Source organism: Aristolochia californica, unplaced genomic scaffold (assembly GCF_029961685.1).
Source record: "Aristolochia californica isolate CCGP_79_NKW_82.1479 unplaced genomic scaffold, dmAriCali1.0.hap1 SCAF_1, whole genome shotgun sequence".
Taxonomy (NCBI): Eukaryota; Viridiplantae; Streptophyta; class Magnoliopsida; order Piperales; family Aristolochiaceae; genus Aristolochia; species Aristolochia californica.
Genome location: NW_027181770.1, coordinates 59,941,366 through 59,954,449, shown reverse-complemented (window position 1 = coordinate 59,954,449; position 13,084 = coordinate 59,941,366). Strand labels below are relative to the sequence as shown.

The 13,084-nt window shown below is 42.6% G+C and overlaps 3 protein-coding genes across 4 annotated transcripts; all 3 read right to left on the bottom strand.

Moving 5' to 3' along the window:
* Positions 1 to 257: 257 nt before the first annotated feature.
* Positions 258 to 3,075, bottom strand: LOC137949745 (protein terminal ear1 homolog). Its single transcript, XM_068795919.1, has 5 exons — positions 2,421 to 3,075; positions 1,251 to 1,788; positions 1,018 to 1,137; positions 785 to 926; positions 258 to 701 (listed from the first exon to the last, which is right to left on the bottom strand). The coding sequence occupies exons 1-5, from the start codon at positions 3,073 to 3,075 to the stop codon at positions 315 to 317; spliced, it is 1,842 nt and encodes a 613-aa protein (XP_068652020.1). The 3' UTR covers positions 258 to 314.
* A 2,424-nt stretch (positions 3,076 to 5,499) lies between these two features.
* LOC137953703 (peptide methionine sulfoxide reductase-like) lies at positions 5,500 to 7,432 on the bottom strand. The gene is made up of 3 exons (XM_068801182.1): positions 7,371 to 7,432; positions 6,211 to 6,576; positions 5,500 to 6,076 (listed from the first exon to the last, which is right to left on the bottom strand). The coding sequence occupies exons 2-3, from the start codon at positions 6,535 to 6,537 to the stop codon at positions 5,822 to 5,824; spliced, it is 582 nt and encodes a 193-aa protein (XP_068657283.1). The 5' UTR covers positions 6,538 to 6,576; positions 7,371 to 7,432; the 3' UTR covers positions 5,500 to 5,821.
* LOC137953689 (D-cysteine desulfhydrase 2, mitochondrial) lies at positions 7,000 to 11,294 on the bottom strand. Of its 2 annotated transcripts, XM_068801163.1 has the most exons (8): positions 11,162 to 11,294; positions 9,949 to 10,272; positions 9,709 to 9,751; positions 8,821 to 9,141; positions 8,036 to 8,165; positions 7,758 to 7,928; positions 7,371 to 7,568; positions 7,000 to 7,291 (listed from the first exon to the last, which is right to left on the bottom strand). In XM_068801163.1, the coding sequence occupies exons 1-8, from the start codon at positions 11,246 to 11,248 to the stop codon at positions 7,207 to 7,209; spliced, it is 1,359 nt and encodes a 452-aa protein (XP_068657264.1). In that variant the 5' UTR covers positions 11,249 to 11,294; the 3' UTR covers positions 7,000 to 7,206. The 2 variants fall into 2 exon arrangements, with proteins under 2 accessions (XP_068657264.1, XP_068657271.1); XM_068801170.1 differs by having other exon boundaries at positions 7,217 to 7,568.
* Positions 11,295 to 13,084: the final 1,790 nt, after the last annotated feature.

The window sequence follows — 13,084 nt, the reverse complement described above, 5'->3', positions numbered from 1 at the left end:
CCGAGAACCCATGATACACAGGGGAAAAGAAAAGATTGGATACTAATAAAGATGGTAACGATACCAAGACGAGAAAAGCTAAGCGGTTCTACCGATTCGTACAGAGGGGGGAGCGTGGACATTTCCGATGAGTAAAACCATCGTCGTATCCTCGGAATACGGAGTGCAAGACGAAGTTGAATGCAAAGGAAATTTAAGAATAAGAAAAAAGATGAAAAAGGAAGATTTGCAGAGAAAAAGATGACAAGATCCGCTGAAGAGATTTTTTTTTCTTTGGAGAGAGAGAGAGAGAGAGAGAGAGAAACAAACGAAGCTCAGCTGACGTGCGCACAGCTCAAAGCCCGCGGCTGTTGCTGAGCTTCTGTGCTCAGTGAACAGCTGTTACTCGTCGTCGTGAATACAACCTCAGAAAGACGAGACCGGACCTCTTCTTCCTCCACCTCGCCGTAGACATGGGATTCTACAGCGGCTTCCTCGTCTTTGTCGTCTTCCCGGGGCGATACCGTCGTCGACGAGTCTCCCCGGCTTTCCGTCTGTCTGATGGTCTTGGGGCCGCCGTCCATGGCGGAGTGGCAGACAACGGGAACCGGCTTCGTCAACTGCTTCCCGTCTCGCGGAGGTGAGAACACTACCGGTAGGTATTCATCAGTGTCGCAAGCGAATTTGGAGTTCCTGAAGTGTTCTTTCAACGTTTCAAGGCTCTGATTGGAAACTAAATCGAATCAGCCATAAAGAAAAGCAGTGCAGGAATCACAAAAAGACGAAAAGTCGAGTAGATGAAGACCTGCAAGCGAGCATATGTGACTTCACATATTTTCCTGGAATTGAAAACCTCCCATGGCTGGTTATGGAAGGATCTGTACAGCCTCCAGGCTGCCTGAGGTGATGTTAGATTTACGAATCCATAGCCCACATTGCACTTGTTACTGTTTTTCAACAACGATGCACATTTAAAAAGAAAAATTCAAAACCAGAAGCAAATCAATCAACTACAATATAATCTTCTCTTTCACTTACTTAAAATCAATAGGAAGATAGACAAAATCATAAGATGACAGGGTCTCCTCGTTTCCCTCGGCTATCTGCTCATTAAAATGAATGCAATGGTTGTCGAGCATGTTAAGAAAAAGCTTCTGACTGCACATCAAGAAACCCCAAAATATCCAACTGGAAATTAAAAACACGACCAATAAAAACTAGAAATAAGAAAGAAACTAGATTAAAAAAAAAAGAAGTTTTTTCAGAATTACCTATATTTATTCGGTATGTTTTTTATCATCACGGTGGTTCTTGTATCAGCAGAATTAGATTCTTCCATGAAAATAAAATTGTTGTCGACTCTCTTTTTGTGGCTTCTGGAAAAGCGGCGGCTAGATTGCTTTGGTTGGGCAGAAGGGTGGAAGTTCCGACTCTTTCTCGTGATCCGGTCATCAAATCTGTTAGTGGATTTGTCGGTCGGGTAAGTGGTGCGATGAAGACGAAGAGACGGGTCGGGAGATCCTCGAAGGACTCTCTGAGACGACGACGACGACGCGGGAGTAATGAAGCTGGAACTTTCATGACTGTAGAAGCTTTTATTAGCAGAAGAAGATGAAGAGGTGGGAGCAGGAGCATTGAAGGATCGTCTGGCCTGCCCTCCTGGGCGACTAAATTCAATCATTAATCGCTTTCCAAAAACTTCTTTCCCATTCATCTCCGAAAGGGCGCGTGCTGCGTCACGAACATCAAAGAATTCAATAAATCTGTGCTGGCGCTTGTATGGCGTTTCCCGGAGTTCCTTCACCGGTCCTGCATCAATTCGTAAAATTAAAAAAAAAAAGGTGAAATCGGTAAGAACGGAAATAGAAGCGGATCATGCATGGAAAGCAGAAGGATTAATGATACAGAGAGTGGAATTCAGGGAACGAGTTTGGTATTTTAAGCTTAAATTTGAAAGCAAAACAGATAATTTTTGCCAAATCAGAATGAAAGAAAGATTTCCCCATTTTTCTCATTACGAAGCTAAAATGGATTGGTTTGAAAGAAATAACAGTCATCAGATACTAACTGCAGAAGAAACCCTAGTGACCTTCACTAACAGACCGAGAAGGAGAAGAACCCAGAAACTGAACTCAGAAGGATAATTTCCCTCTCGAGTCTAGTCCAAAACCAGGTCGAACCCTAGCTTGATGAAAAGTGTCGAAATTGAGCACCAGACAAAACCCTAAATCCTAAATGAACTGGGCAAAGTAAACAAATAAATTGCAGAAAATGTAGAGTATGGCTTAAATTCTAGAACGAAAAAAGAACAAAAAAATGGTGCATTTTGTACAGCAGATTTTCGAGAATCTGACATTGCAGGTAACCAAAAGCAAGGTAAAAATTGTGCCAAATTCTTCGGAACTAAAACTTAAAAAATCTTTGCTCCTCCGCTTTCGTACCATAAACCTCGAAGATGGCTTTCAGGTTGGTAGCAGAAACCTCGGACTCTAAATTGAAGACAACGATGGTCCCCTGGTTGAGAGCATCCAGACCCACCAGCGCCTGCACCGCGAACTGGGCCCACACCGCCTGCCCACCCACCAGCCCGCGACCGCTCGCCGGAGGGACCACAACCTCCTCCGACGGACAATTCCTCATCAGAAGCCAGTACTGCAGTCCCAGCCGGCTCTGCTGCCTCATGTGCTGCTGCTGAATCTCCGCCACCGCCGCCTGCGCGTCCCTCAGATCGTAGAAATGAACGATGATGACCCCTTCCGCCGCCAGTTTCTCCATCTCCAGCGCCCTCACCGCCCCGAACACCTCCAATTCTCTTCTCACTTGCCCCTCGCTTACGTACACCGGCACCGAGCTCAGCAGCACCGCCCGCGTTGCCGCCCCGCATGGCCGCGCAGGACCCCCCGACGGCGAAGGCGATGGCGACGGCTGGTACGACGCCCACCCTTCGTAGAACGGCACTACTCGCAGGCTGGTTGATGGGTAAGAGTAGTAAATTTGGGGACGTACGAGGGCGAACTGGTTGTGTAGGGTTTGAGTCGTCCTCGGCCAGAATTCCTCCGCTCCTGGATCTAACCTCACCGTATTTCTACCCTCCATTACCGCCGGAAAAACAACCCTGAGTAGAAAGAATTCCTGCCAACAGTCTAGGAAGAAAAAGACAAACTTCAGAATCAAGAAAACGAATCGTCGCTGCAAGGAAGAAGAAGACGAATGGTTTCCGCGGCGGCGGCGATGGGTCGATCAAACCCAAGGATTTATTGCAGAGATGAATTGCCGGCGCATGTTACAGTCGAGCCGCTGTCCTCAATCCCCGACCACCAGAGTAACGGTCCGGCTCACCGTATCACTCTCTCTCTCTCTCTAGCTTCTTCTGCTGCTCTAGTGCTCTTCTTTTCGCTTCTCTCTCCCTCCGCCCTCGAGGTTCGAGAAAACGAGTGGGAAATTTCTCTTTCCATTTCAGCCCTCTCGAGCGGACTTGGCTATAAATAGTAGCGTCCCGCCATTTTCTATTTTCCCAAAATACCACTACGCGCCTACGTATACGTTTCTGCCGCTCTATTGCCAGATTAATACCTCAATGGCTCTATCCACTATTTTTCCTTTTTGTTTCTCCTTTCATGAGTATTAAAATTCTTAATTTTCAACCGAAAAGCTCTTCTGGAGAGAGAGGATGGAAAAAAAGGAAATACAGTGTACCCGTACAGATTCAAGCAACATGTGACCAGGCCAGGCCGTCCAGCAAATCTGCAGAATCGGAACGTCCAGATTGATCTTAAATTTACTTGTTTTTTTTTTCCGTAAATTGTCCTGAATTATCGCAGAGTTTTCATTTATGATAAATGTTTGTGCTGTGGCGGCCATTAATGGTGGAATATGGACGAATAGATTAGTTAAGGCGGAAGAAAGAGAGAGAGAGAGAGAGAGAGACGAGTAGGGATTTCCGACTGGTTGAGGATGTTTTCGAGATTTGCAGAGGCAGGAGGGCGACTCTGCAGTTGCACTGAAACGGAAACGGTAGGTCGGTCGAGTTTGGGCGGCGTAATTGGATTAATATGGCAAAAAACGGATTCTTCGTATGTCTTTTGCTTAAATTCCTGCAACCAGGAGCTGAGGAGCTGAGAAAGCAGAAGATGCAGAAGGAGCGGTCGATCTCCGCTCTACAGTCTCCCCTGTCGAAGTCGACGTCGTTGCGTCTCTTCCCTTTGGAAGCTCTATCGCGCGCCGGTGGCAGAAAGATGCGGCGTCTCGCACGACGGAGACGAGGCCGACACACGTGCGCTACGGTGGTCTTCGTCTTTCTAGTCTTTTTCCCGGAATCCGGTCCGTCGTCTCCGACACGTGATTTCCAATGTCTCCTCAATCGACGAGTCGTCTTCGTTACTTGCACGCCCTTGTCGCCCGCCTCTCTCCCTCTCTCTCTCTCGCTCGAGAGCTCGCGCTCTCCTCCTCCACGTCCTCCTCGGCTTTCCTTGTGTCTCTCCTTCGCGCATTTACGCTAATACCGATTCTTCATCCTGTATCCGATTCTATTCTCTGCACCTTAAAATAGTCCATGAACTTTTAACAATGATTCGTGCTTTAAAATACTGAGATTGCGATGCAATTTAAAATTGGGTTGTACCCACTTTTGCTTATTTCTTATCTTGTGTTTCCCACTCGCTTCCGCGTCATGGATGGGGGCTTTGTCTTTCTTTCTCCTTTCCTTGTAATCTCCAAGAAAGGTTTCGAAAGAGATGTCTTGTCTCCCCCTTCTCCTCCTCTCCCTAGAATCTGCAACTGGGGTCACTTTGTTCAGTGCTGGGCACCCAGTTTAAAAGACGCATTACCACTTTTACGATTTCATGTCTTTACACTAGGCGAGTGCGAGCAGCAAGGGTCCCCCAGATGTTCGAAAAAATGCCTCCCTCGACTCCGGGAGCTGATAAAGGGAGGGTTGTCAGCATGTGGGTGCGGGGGGTGATGGGGAGGAAGCCGGTGGCCTTATACTCAGGGGAAAGTAGCAGCAGTGGCGGACCAAAGCTGGTCCCGTTAGTGGTCCACTCAGGTCCACTCATCTTCTTTCTTTTTGAGTTGTAAAAAGTGACAAAAAAGCGTCAAGTCAAACGCTGCTACTCTGGAACGAAGACCGCTTCCTCTGCTTCCTCCCGGTTCTTTTTACGCCACAGCCGTGAAGACTGGACATTTCGGGACAGGAATGTAAACTTTTAGTGTAGTGATTTGGAGTTGGTTGTGGAATGCCATTAATGGAAGATGCAGCTCTTTTTCGTTTGTTTTGTTTTCTTCTGGTAGACTGAAGCTCGCTTTCCGTTTTTCTCCTGGGTTGTTAAAGGATGATGTGCGTATTAGGACCATGAGAAAGAGAAGATAAAATTCCCAGGGACAGAGGCTGCTCTGCTGCTTGCTCCAACTGGAATCTCGCCAGTGAAAAGCATCACATAAAGGATCTTCGAACCCTCACAAAAGGAGCTACTGATTATGCTTTAGGGGTATTAATGTGTTTGGATTTTTGGAACTTTAAAATATTGGACAAGAGACAGAATCCCATATAATATTGGATGATACAGCTACAGAAGCTGCTGTATTGGCCTGAATCAACTGATACACCTCTATCAGCTCAGGCTATACGGCCAGACATATCATTAAGCCTGAAAATTATCCGATCAGAGGATAAAAAACAAAGCAGATATTTCAACAAAAGTAAAGCAGGTCTCTTTGTTTTTTGTCCAACTCCTAACAGGCAGCATCACAGAAGCACAGATTAAACCCCGATCAACACGACTAGTCACTATCCAAGATCCCCAGACTGCCAAAGATCTTCTTTAAAACCATAAATAGAAATAAATCATCCATAGCATCTGATGGGATCATCGCAACCTTTCTGTGCAGACTGTCGCACCCCTTTCCCTCCTCCCTTCTCCAAGTACTGCTGATGGTACGCCTCCGCCCGGTAGAACCTCTTCGCCGGAAGTATCTCTGTCACGATCTTCTTATCTTTCCATTGTTTCTGTCTTGCATCCAGCGATTCTCTCGCAACCTTCGCCTGATCCTCTGAATAGTAGTAGATCCCTGATCTGTACTGTGCTCCCACATCTTCTCCCTGTAAATTTCAGAAAAAAAATAAAATACACAAATGAATCCAAACCCAGTTCAGAAAATCGAAAAACGATACAACCAGTTTGGGATTTCGAACTGGATTCGTGATTTAATTTGGGAGGAAGGAATAGGGGAAACCTGGCGATTGGGGGTCGTTGGGTCATGGCGTGACCAGAAGACGTCAAGGAGGGCGGAATACGAACAGAGGGAGGGGTCGAACTGGAGGCGGACGACCTCGACGTGGTTGGTGGTGCCGGTGCAGACAAGGTTATAGGTGGGATCAGGGGCATGGCCCTGGGAGTAGCCGACCTCCGTCTTCGTCACACCGGGGACTCGCTGGAAGACTAGCTCCACTCTCCAGAAGCAACCGGCGCCGAACTGAGCGAACTCGTGACCAGGTTGATCCGGCACGTCCTGGTGGGGAGCCAGTGCTTGATTGTTGATACCCTGCTCTTCGTCGTCCATGCCTCCTCTCCCTCCCTTCCAGTTGTCAGTGTGGACTTTCTAGACGAACAAATGGAGCAGTGGATTATTATTTATAGCATTAAAGAGTGAGATTTGGAAGATGAATCTGGTCCTAATATGGGAGTAGGTTGGTTTTGCTGAAATTTTCTTCTCAGATCGGAGAGCTGAACCGACTGTTGAAAGTTCAACAGCCAAGCAATTGGTGATGCTGGTGAGAAGAATCCAACAGCGGGCTCCATGAAAGTGATTCCTTGGTTTTAGTGGTGGGCATATCGTATAATAATGGTGTTACACCGTGTAATATCGCATCATCCGGGATTGGTGACCAGTTCGATTTAGATAACATTTATGTTAACAACAAAAGGAATCTCAATACAAATTTGAATCCACTTGAAAATTGAATTTTCTAATGGTTTCCCATTTTCATCTTTATCTCTATGGATAAATATTTTCACGGCAAAATTTATTTCTGTGGAATTGCAACCTGTCTATTAGAGGAAGATTAGCTATCACGAATACATCTAGCTCAGTTCGAGCTAGAAGATATCAAAATCAACCAAGCTTAATATCTGGACTTTTGGTTCAAATGGTAATGGTTGTAAGACTAGCAGAAGATCGAGGCCTTGAATTCCCAGCCAAACTGTGTGCAAAATCTTGGATTTTATCAAGTTACAGTGCTGCTCGCCCATTGTAGCAACTCTCATTTAAGCAGCAGAAGGAAGCAGAAGCAATTAGCATGGAAGTGGAGCAGAAGCTGACATGAGAGATGAAAAACACTCCCACTGAAAATGAGGAATTGCATTTGTTATTTGACATGGAAATGAGTCTTGTACCTTTGAGCCAGTCCAAACATGCCCAGCGTGCCCCCTGTATGAAGCATCACCACTTTGACACCTCTTTCAACTTCTTCTTGGCAAAGAAGTGTGGCTTGCTCCCAAGCAGCCAATGTATAGATAGGATCCACAAGAATCCCAGTCTGCCGAGCTATTTGCTGGCATGCCTCTACTTCCCCTTCCAAGACATTGCCGAACCTGAAACAAGCAAGTTTTGCAGTCAACACCGAGCAGTGTTTGACAATCCAAAGATTAAAAATCACAAGGTGAGGAATATTTAACCAAATCAGTCTCCTACACTAATGCATCAACCACGTGGAATGTCCCTCTACTGAGGATTACAGAAGCATATATTCTTAAGTATGACAAACCGTGGCCACCACATACTTTCGGGGATATATCCGCTGTACCCATTGCACAATACCACCAGCAACTCCATTTACTGTGAGGTATTCCAAACCGTAAAGCCTCTTGAATTCTGAAATTAAATGTTGCTCTTGTCTTTTATACCCTTCAATTGTATCGGCCAGCATCACAGCAGTTACTTCCCATGAAAGTCTGGCAGAGAATAACACTTCTTGTAAATAGGTATAGAACCGAAGAGAACAACACATCGAGAAGAATCATGTTAGTCATATGGAGTTTAATAAGAAACAGGCACATACTGCAAACATAGTGCTCCAAGTGCTAAGCCAACAGCAGTAGTCCCTGTACCAGCATCTACCACAATTTTTAGGGGCAAGCTCTTTCCAAATATATGGTCCTGGGACAGATGCTCCACTAACCGGATAAGACCTGCAGAGAACATTTTTTTTAATAATCTTATTAAAAACAGCAAACATATGCACGAGAAAACAAATTTATCGACCATGAGGTTTCTAGCAAGGAAATGTCAAACAGTGTTCAGGGGGCAGAAAAATAAATCTAGAATTTCAGGGAAGTGGCACTCATAGATTGAAGAGACAAAGTCATATTCATTTACAATATAAGAATAATAAAGAAGGTTATTTGCATCTGAGAAATCATTTTACTGTACGAACAAGCTCACATGAAACCCTCTGAGTCAAATGACCAAAGGCAAACAGGACTTGGAAGAGTGGACCGAACTTCAGAAGACTTCAGGTGAGCCTTTCCACTTTTAGAGATGGGATTTCACCAGGTTGAATTAGGATCCACAGCTTTTTTCTTTTTTCTTTTTTGAAAATAAGATGTCCAATTATTGCACAGGTTTATTATCTCTTTCCAGAAGTGCCAGTCAGTTGATGAGATTGAGATGATGCCATGGGACTAAGAATCATCAGAAACCCATCAACAGTAAATGTTCAGCGTGCATGGATTGCACAGACATGAAAGAGTTATAAAAATAAAAGTCCTCTTATAAGCATGCATTAAAAATATTTCAAGACGAATGTTCCAGAACTCTGCTTAGAAGAAATAAAAGTGCCCCTACCTAACAAGCCAACCGCCTCCCCTGCACCTTCATTGACCATAATAACTTTTTTTGCACCACTTTCAGTAGGGAGATTCTCAGATATCTGAGTTGAAAATGATTTGTCTTGGATATCACTGAGCCATATCACAGAACAACTTGCCCCTGCTATTGATTCTGCATGTCTCAAAAGCATTTCTTCCCTCTTTGCATAAACTGATCTTGAAATGTAAGTGACTCTTCCATACATAGTTGATACCAGATTATACCCTGTAGAGATTTCAGGTTGTTCTCCCCTCAGAAGTAAGTGTGTCCTTAGACCCCTCTCTGCACATGAAACAGCTGTTGGATATACAGGTCAAACTTCAGTACACTGACTTTCATTGCTTAAACATATGAATGTTTGTCAAGAAGAGGATCTGCATTTTAAGTAACCAAAACTTTATCTTTGAGATTCATCTGCTAAACATAAATGCATTTTCATCAAGATAAGACTGAAAAGTGGCAGCAATTCATGTTTGTGGACTTATCACAAAACCACTCTGCACAGTATCAGTCCAGGGTAGATGACAAATGAAGTCTTTGTCAAATTTATGCCATTTTTATCTTCTTTCTTGGGTTTTCTATGTAGAACAATGCTCAGGAAAGAAAGTCCAGCACTGCATAAGCTCTTGATCTCATAAGAAATCTAAAAATTGGTTGGTTTACACAACATTTTACTCCTTGACACTTTGGTCTAAATTTTATTCTTGGAATAGCTAAAACTTGTTGTACAAAAATTTGTATACATATTTGACATGCTAAGGTCCTTCCATCAGTGCAAGGAAATAACAGGTCTTACTTAATTCAACAATAACAAATAAATAATTTAAAGCACAGGAAGGCTCCAAGTGATCACAAAGCCCTTACCAACTGCTGCCGTATGTGCACTTTGACAACCACCACATGTGACCTATGAAATATGGTAAGAATAGGTGACTTAGACTTGTGGCATGTTTAAGAGTCAACCTAAAAGAGAAGGAAAATAACGAAAAAATGCATTAAATTTAAGCCTCAGACTAGATTAACAATTACTTCTTCCCGCAGAATCAGACGGGGGACAGAAAAAGAATATCTATAAACTAAAATTCCGAAGGAATAACATCTCACCACATCAGTCATGGCATGATCTTCCACAAGAGGAAGTAAAGCATCTAGTTTCCTTGCTTTATTGCCATTTATCAGCGGGTGAAGTAAGTCATCCCTCACAACATAAAAGAACCGGTCTTTGCCTCTCTTCTCAGTCAGATTATGACCAAGAGAAGGACGACTATTGCTTGAAAAATAAAACAGAGGTATAACTGCTTTATCTGGCCTTTTCTTCTCCATAAGCAATATTTCATTAATCTTGCTTTCTGGACTTGGCAGCAACCATCTTCTATTGAGCAGACCCTCCAACAGAACTTTATTTTGCAGCTCCACTTGTGGAAAGCTCTGGGGATGAAAACAGGCAGTTAACTTTCTTTTTTGCAAGCTTTCCTCAGAGCACAAAGATCCAATAGATGTGAAGTATGATTATTTGAAGAACTAAACAAAACCAAACCCACAATGAGGATATAATGCTTGTCTTCTGAACATACAATGATTTTTCCTGATCAGAATATGTCAAGTGCTAAAGGAAATATAAATAGAAAACTTCGACATTTTTACCCATTTATGATCAGAGGCTGTAAAATGCACACAGTAACCTTCAACTCTTTTAACCATGTATGATCAAACGTTAGGTGACATGTCCAAACTTTGTCATTTCAGTATATTATAAAACTTTTCGATCTTAATCTTTGATATCTCATTTTTTGGTTTCTTCTCACACAATACAACCAACCAGACCAATATTACCATCTTCTTCTAACGCGTTCTTGTAATCAGAGAAACTGCAGGAATTTACGCTCGGCTAGTTAGTTTTTTCCGCATTTTCGGTTTCACTGGATCAAAACCCAGAACTATTAACCGAGCTAGCTTGAAACCATTGAGCGGATATCCGTGTGTTTCATACAGACATATTTGCTTATTTTTCAAACCAATTGAGCTATCCTCATTTTACTTCAGATACATCCATTTCAAGCTCCTTCAGTAGACGCACCCACCCATCTCTACAATTTAGCGAACCAACAATAATGTAAAACTGCGGTGGGAAAAAAATTCATGGTCAATTTGGCAAGGTCATTCCTGTGAAGCAGTATGCAATGCGAGCTGAAGTTCAGAGTTTTCATTATTAGGTCAGGAGAAGCAGAAAATATTCATATCCAGAAGCTCGAGAGGAAGTATTTCCAAGCCCATAAAGTTCTTAACGGTAAGGTAAGCTGAAATTAAAAAAGGGTACCTGCATGTTGCTAATGAAATTTCTCGATTGAAGCTTATTCTTCATTACCATCATGGCTGGATTCCCTGATAATATCTCAACTCTCATGACCTCTGTCCAATTCTTCTCCCCCTTAAAGCAGTTAGTGAGACGCCAGCCGAGGCGAAGAGTGGGAAATCTTTCAATGAACTCAACCAGGGAAGGGTTGAACCCAGAGCCCTGCGAAGGTTCGAGGCTGGGATAAGTTTTTCTGTCTCTTTCGATTCTTTTTCTTTATAGTAAATCGGTGAATAACTTGTTCAAAGATGCAAAACTTTTATTTTTTTTAAAGAAAATTGTAGTAAAAGATGGTTTTACCATTCTCCATCTCTTATTAAAATCACATTTACAACTATATTTTGTCAATATATAAAAAAAAAAAAAAAAGCGATTGTTCCTAATATTTTATTATTGATTAAATTCTCTTAATTTTGATGATATTAAATCAATAACTCGTAGACTACTAACGATTCAAACCAGCATCAGCATGTGTAGATGCTTTAACTTTTCCTGTTTAATGACTTACTTTGGTCTGAGAGCAAAAAATTGGAGAATCAAGAACAAAATCCATATCAGGAGACCAAACCAACGAACAGGTCAAGCAACTACCAAGATGATGATATCAATCAGAATCCCTTGCATTTCTATCAGAAATAGGTACCATGATCATGTAAAATATATCATCAAACTATAATTTATTTAGTTAAAATATATTGAAAATTACCCCACCCTACAAACACGTCCCCTCGAATATAAATTGTCTTCATCCCCAACCTAATTTGCTCGTATCTAGTTTCTACTTTCCTGCAGTGACCAACGACGTCTCTCTTGATACTGACAGTGTTGTTGAACTGGTAATTACTCCTCGATCCCTCTGCCATCCCCCCCCCCCCCCCCATTCCTCTCTCCCTCTCTCTCTCTGTCTCTTCTTAGCTCTAGCTTTGAGTCTTCTGCACTCTCACGTTTTCCTTCTTATTTTTCTCTCTAGAACGACTTCGATTGTTCCATTCTGTCTAGAGTGAAGTGAGGTCGCTTAAATCCTTTTCTGTTTCAAACAGAATGGAAGCATAAAGCTACTCAAAACACCCATTGCTTTCTCATGCTTTGTACTTGGGCTTAGAGAATCATCTGCCTATGTGGAAATGCTATGCATGTATTGTCAGATGAAAGATGTCGATGTCCAGTTTTTCAATAATTTAGATAAGGCATGAGTTTGGTTAGTCTCACATGTAAAACTTAAGGTAACTCTTGGGAAATTGGTAACCTGAAGCTGTATGTTATGGCTTGACTAAAGGTTAACTTACATTGAGAAACTGCATTTAGTCTAAAGTTGCTGTACAGGCAATTTGAGTGTATTCGGAATAAATTTAGCTGTTGTTGGGCATGTACTTGATGAATTCTTGGACTCTTAAAGAATGAGGTGGCTCATTCATGTTGAAGAAATCTCTGATGATAGTTCTCAAGAACAGAAACTTGAAAGTGTAATGCTTGAAGACTTGCCATGATTACCAATTAATGGAATGTCATCTCTGTTGGAATCATTTGCCTTGATGCTGTAGGAGCATCATGCTTTGCACATGTCCTATACTTCAGTGGAGTAACAAAGAATTTTTTAGTTTTTTCTTCTTTGAATATGGTTCAATGATCACATTGGTCTGTCTTTATAATTTCCATTGATTGTTGAGTATAACTTTTGGTTTGAGGACTTTGTCAAAGTGGAAATAATTTCTCATGCTGAAGGATTGCATTAACTCAATTTTGCAGAAACCTAAGCTTGAGTGTGAGAAAATGATTAGAAATTAGTGACTTGTGATCTGCTACCACTGCACTAACCCTGATCAACCAAATTATAGAGAGTTCAGAATTTCAAGTTGGTGTGATACCATGAAGATCAGTCAAATGGGA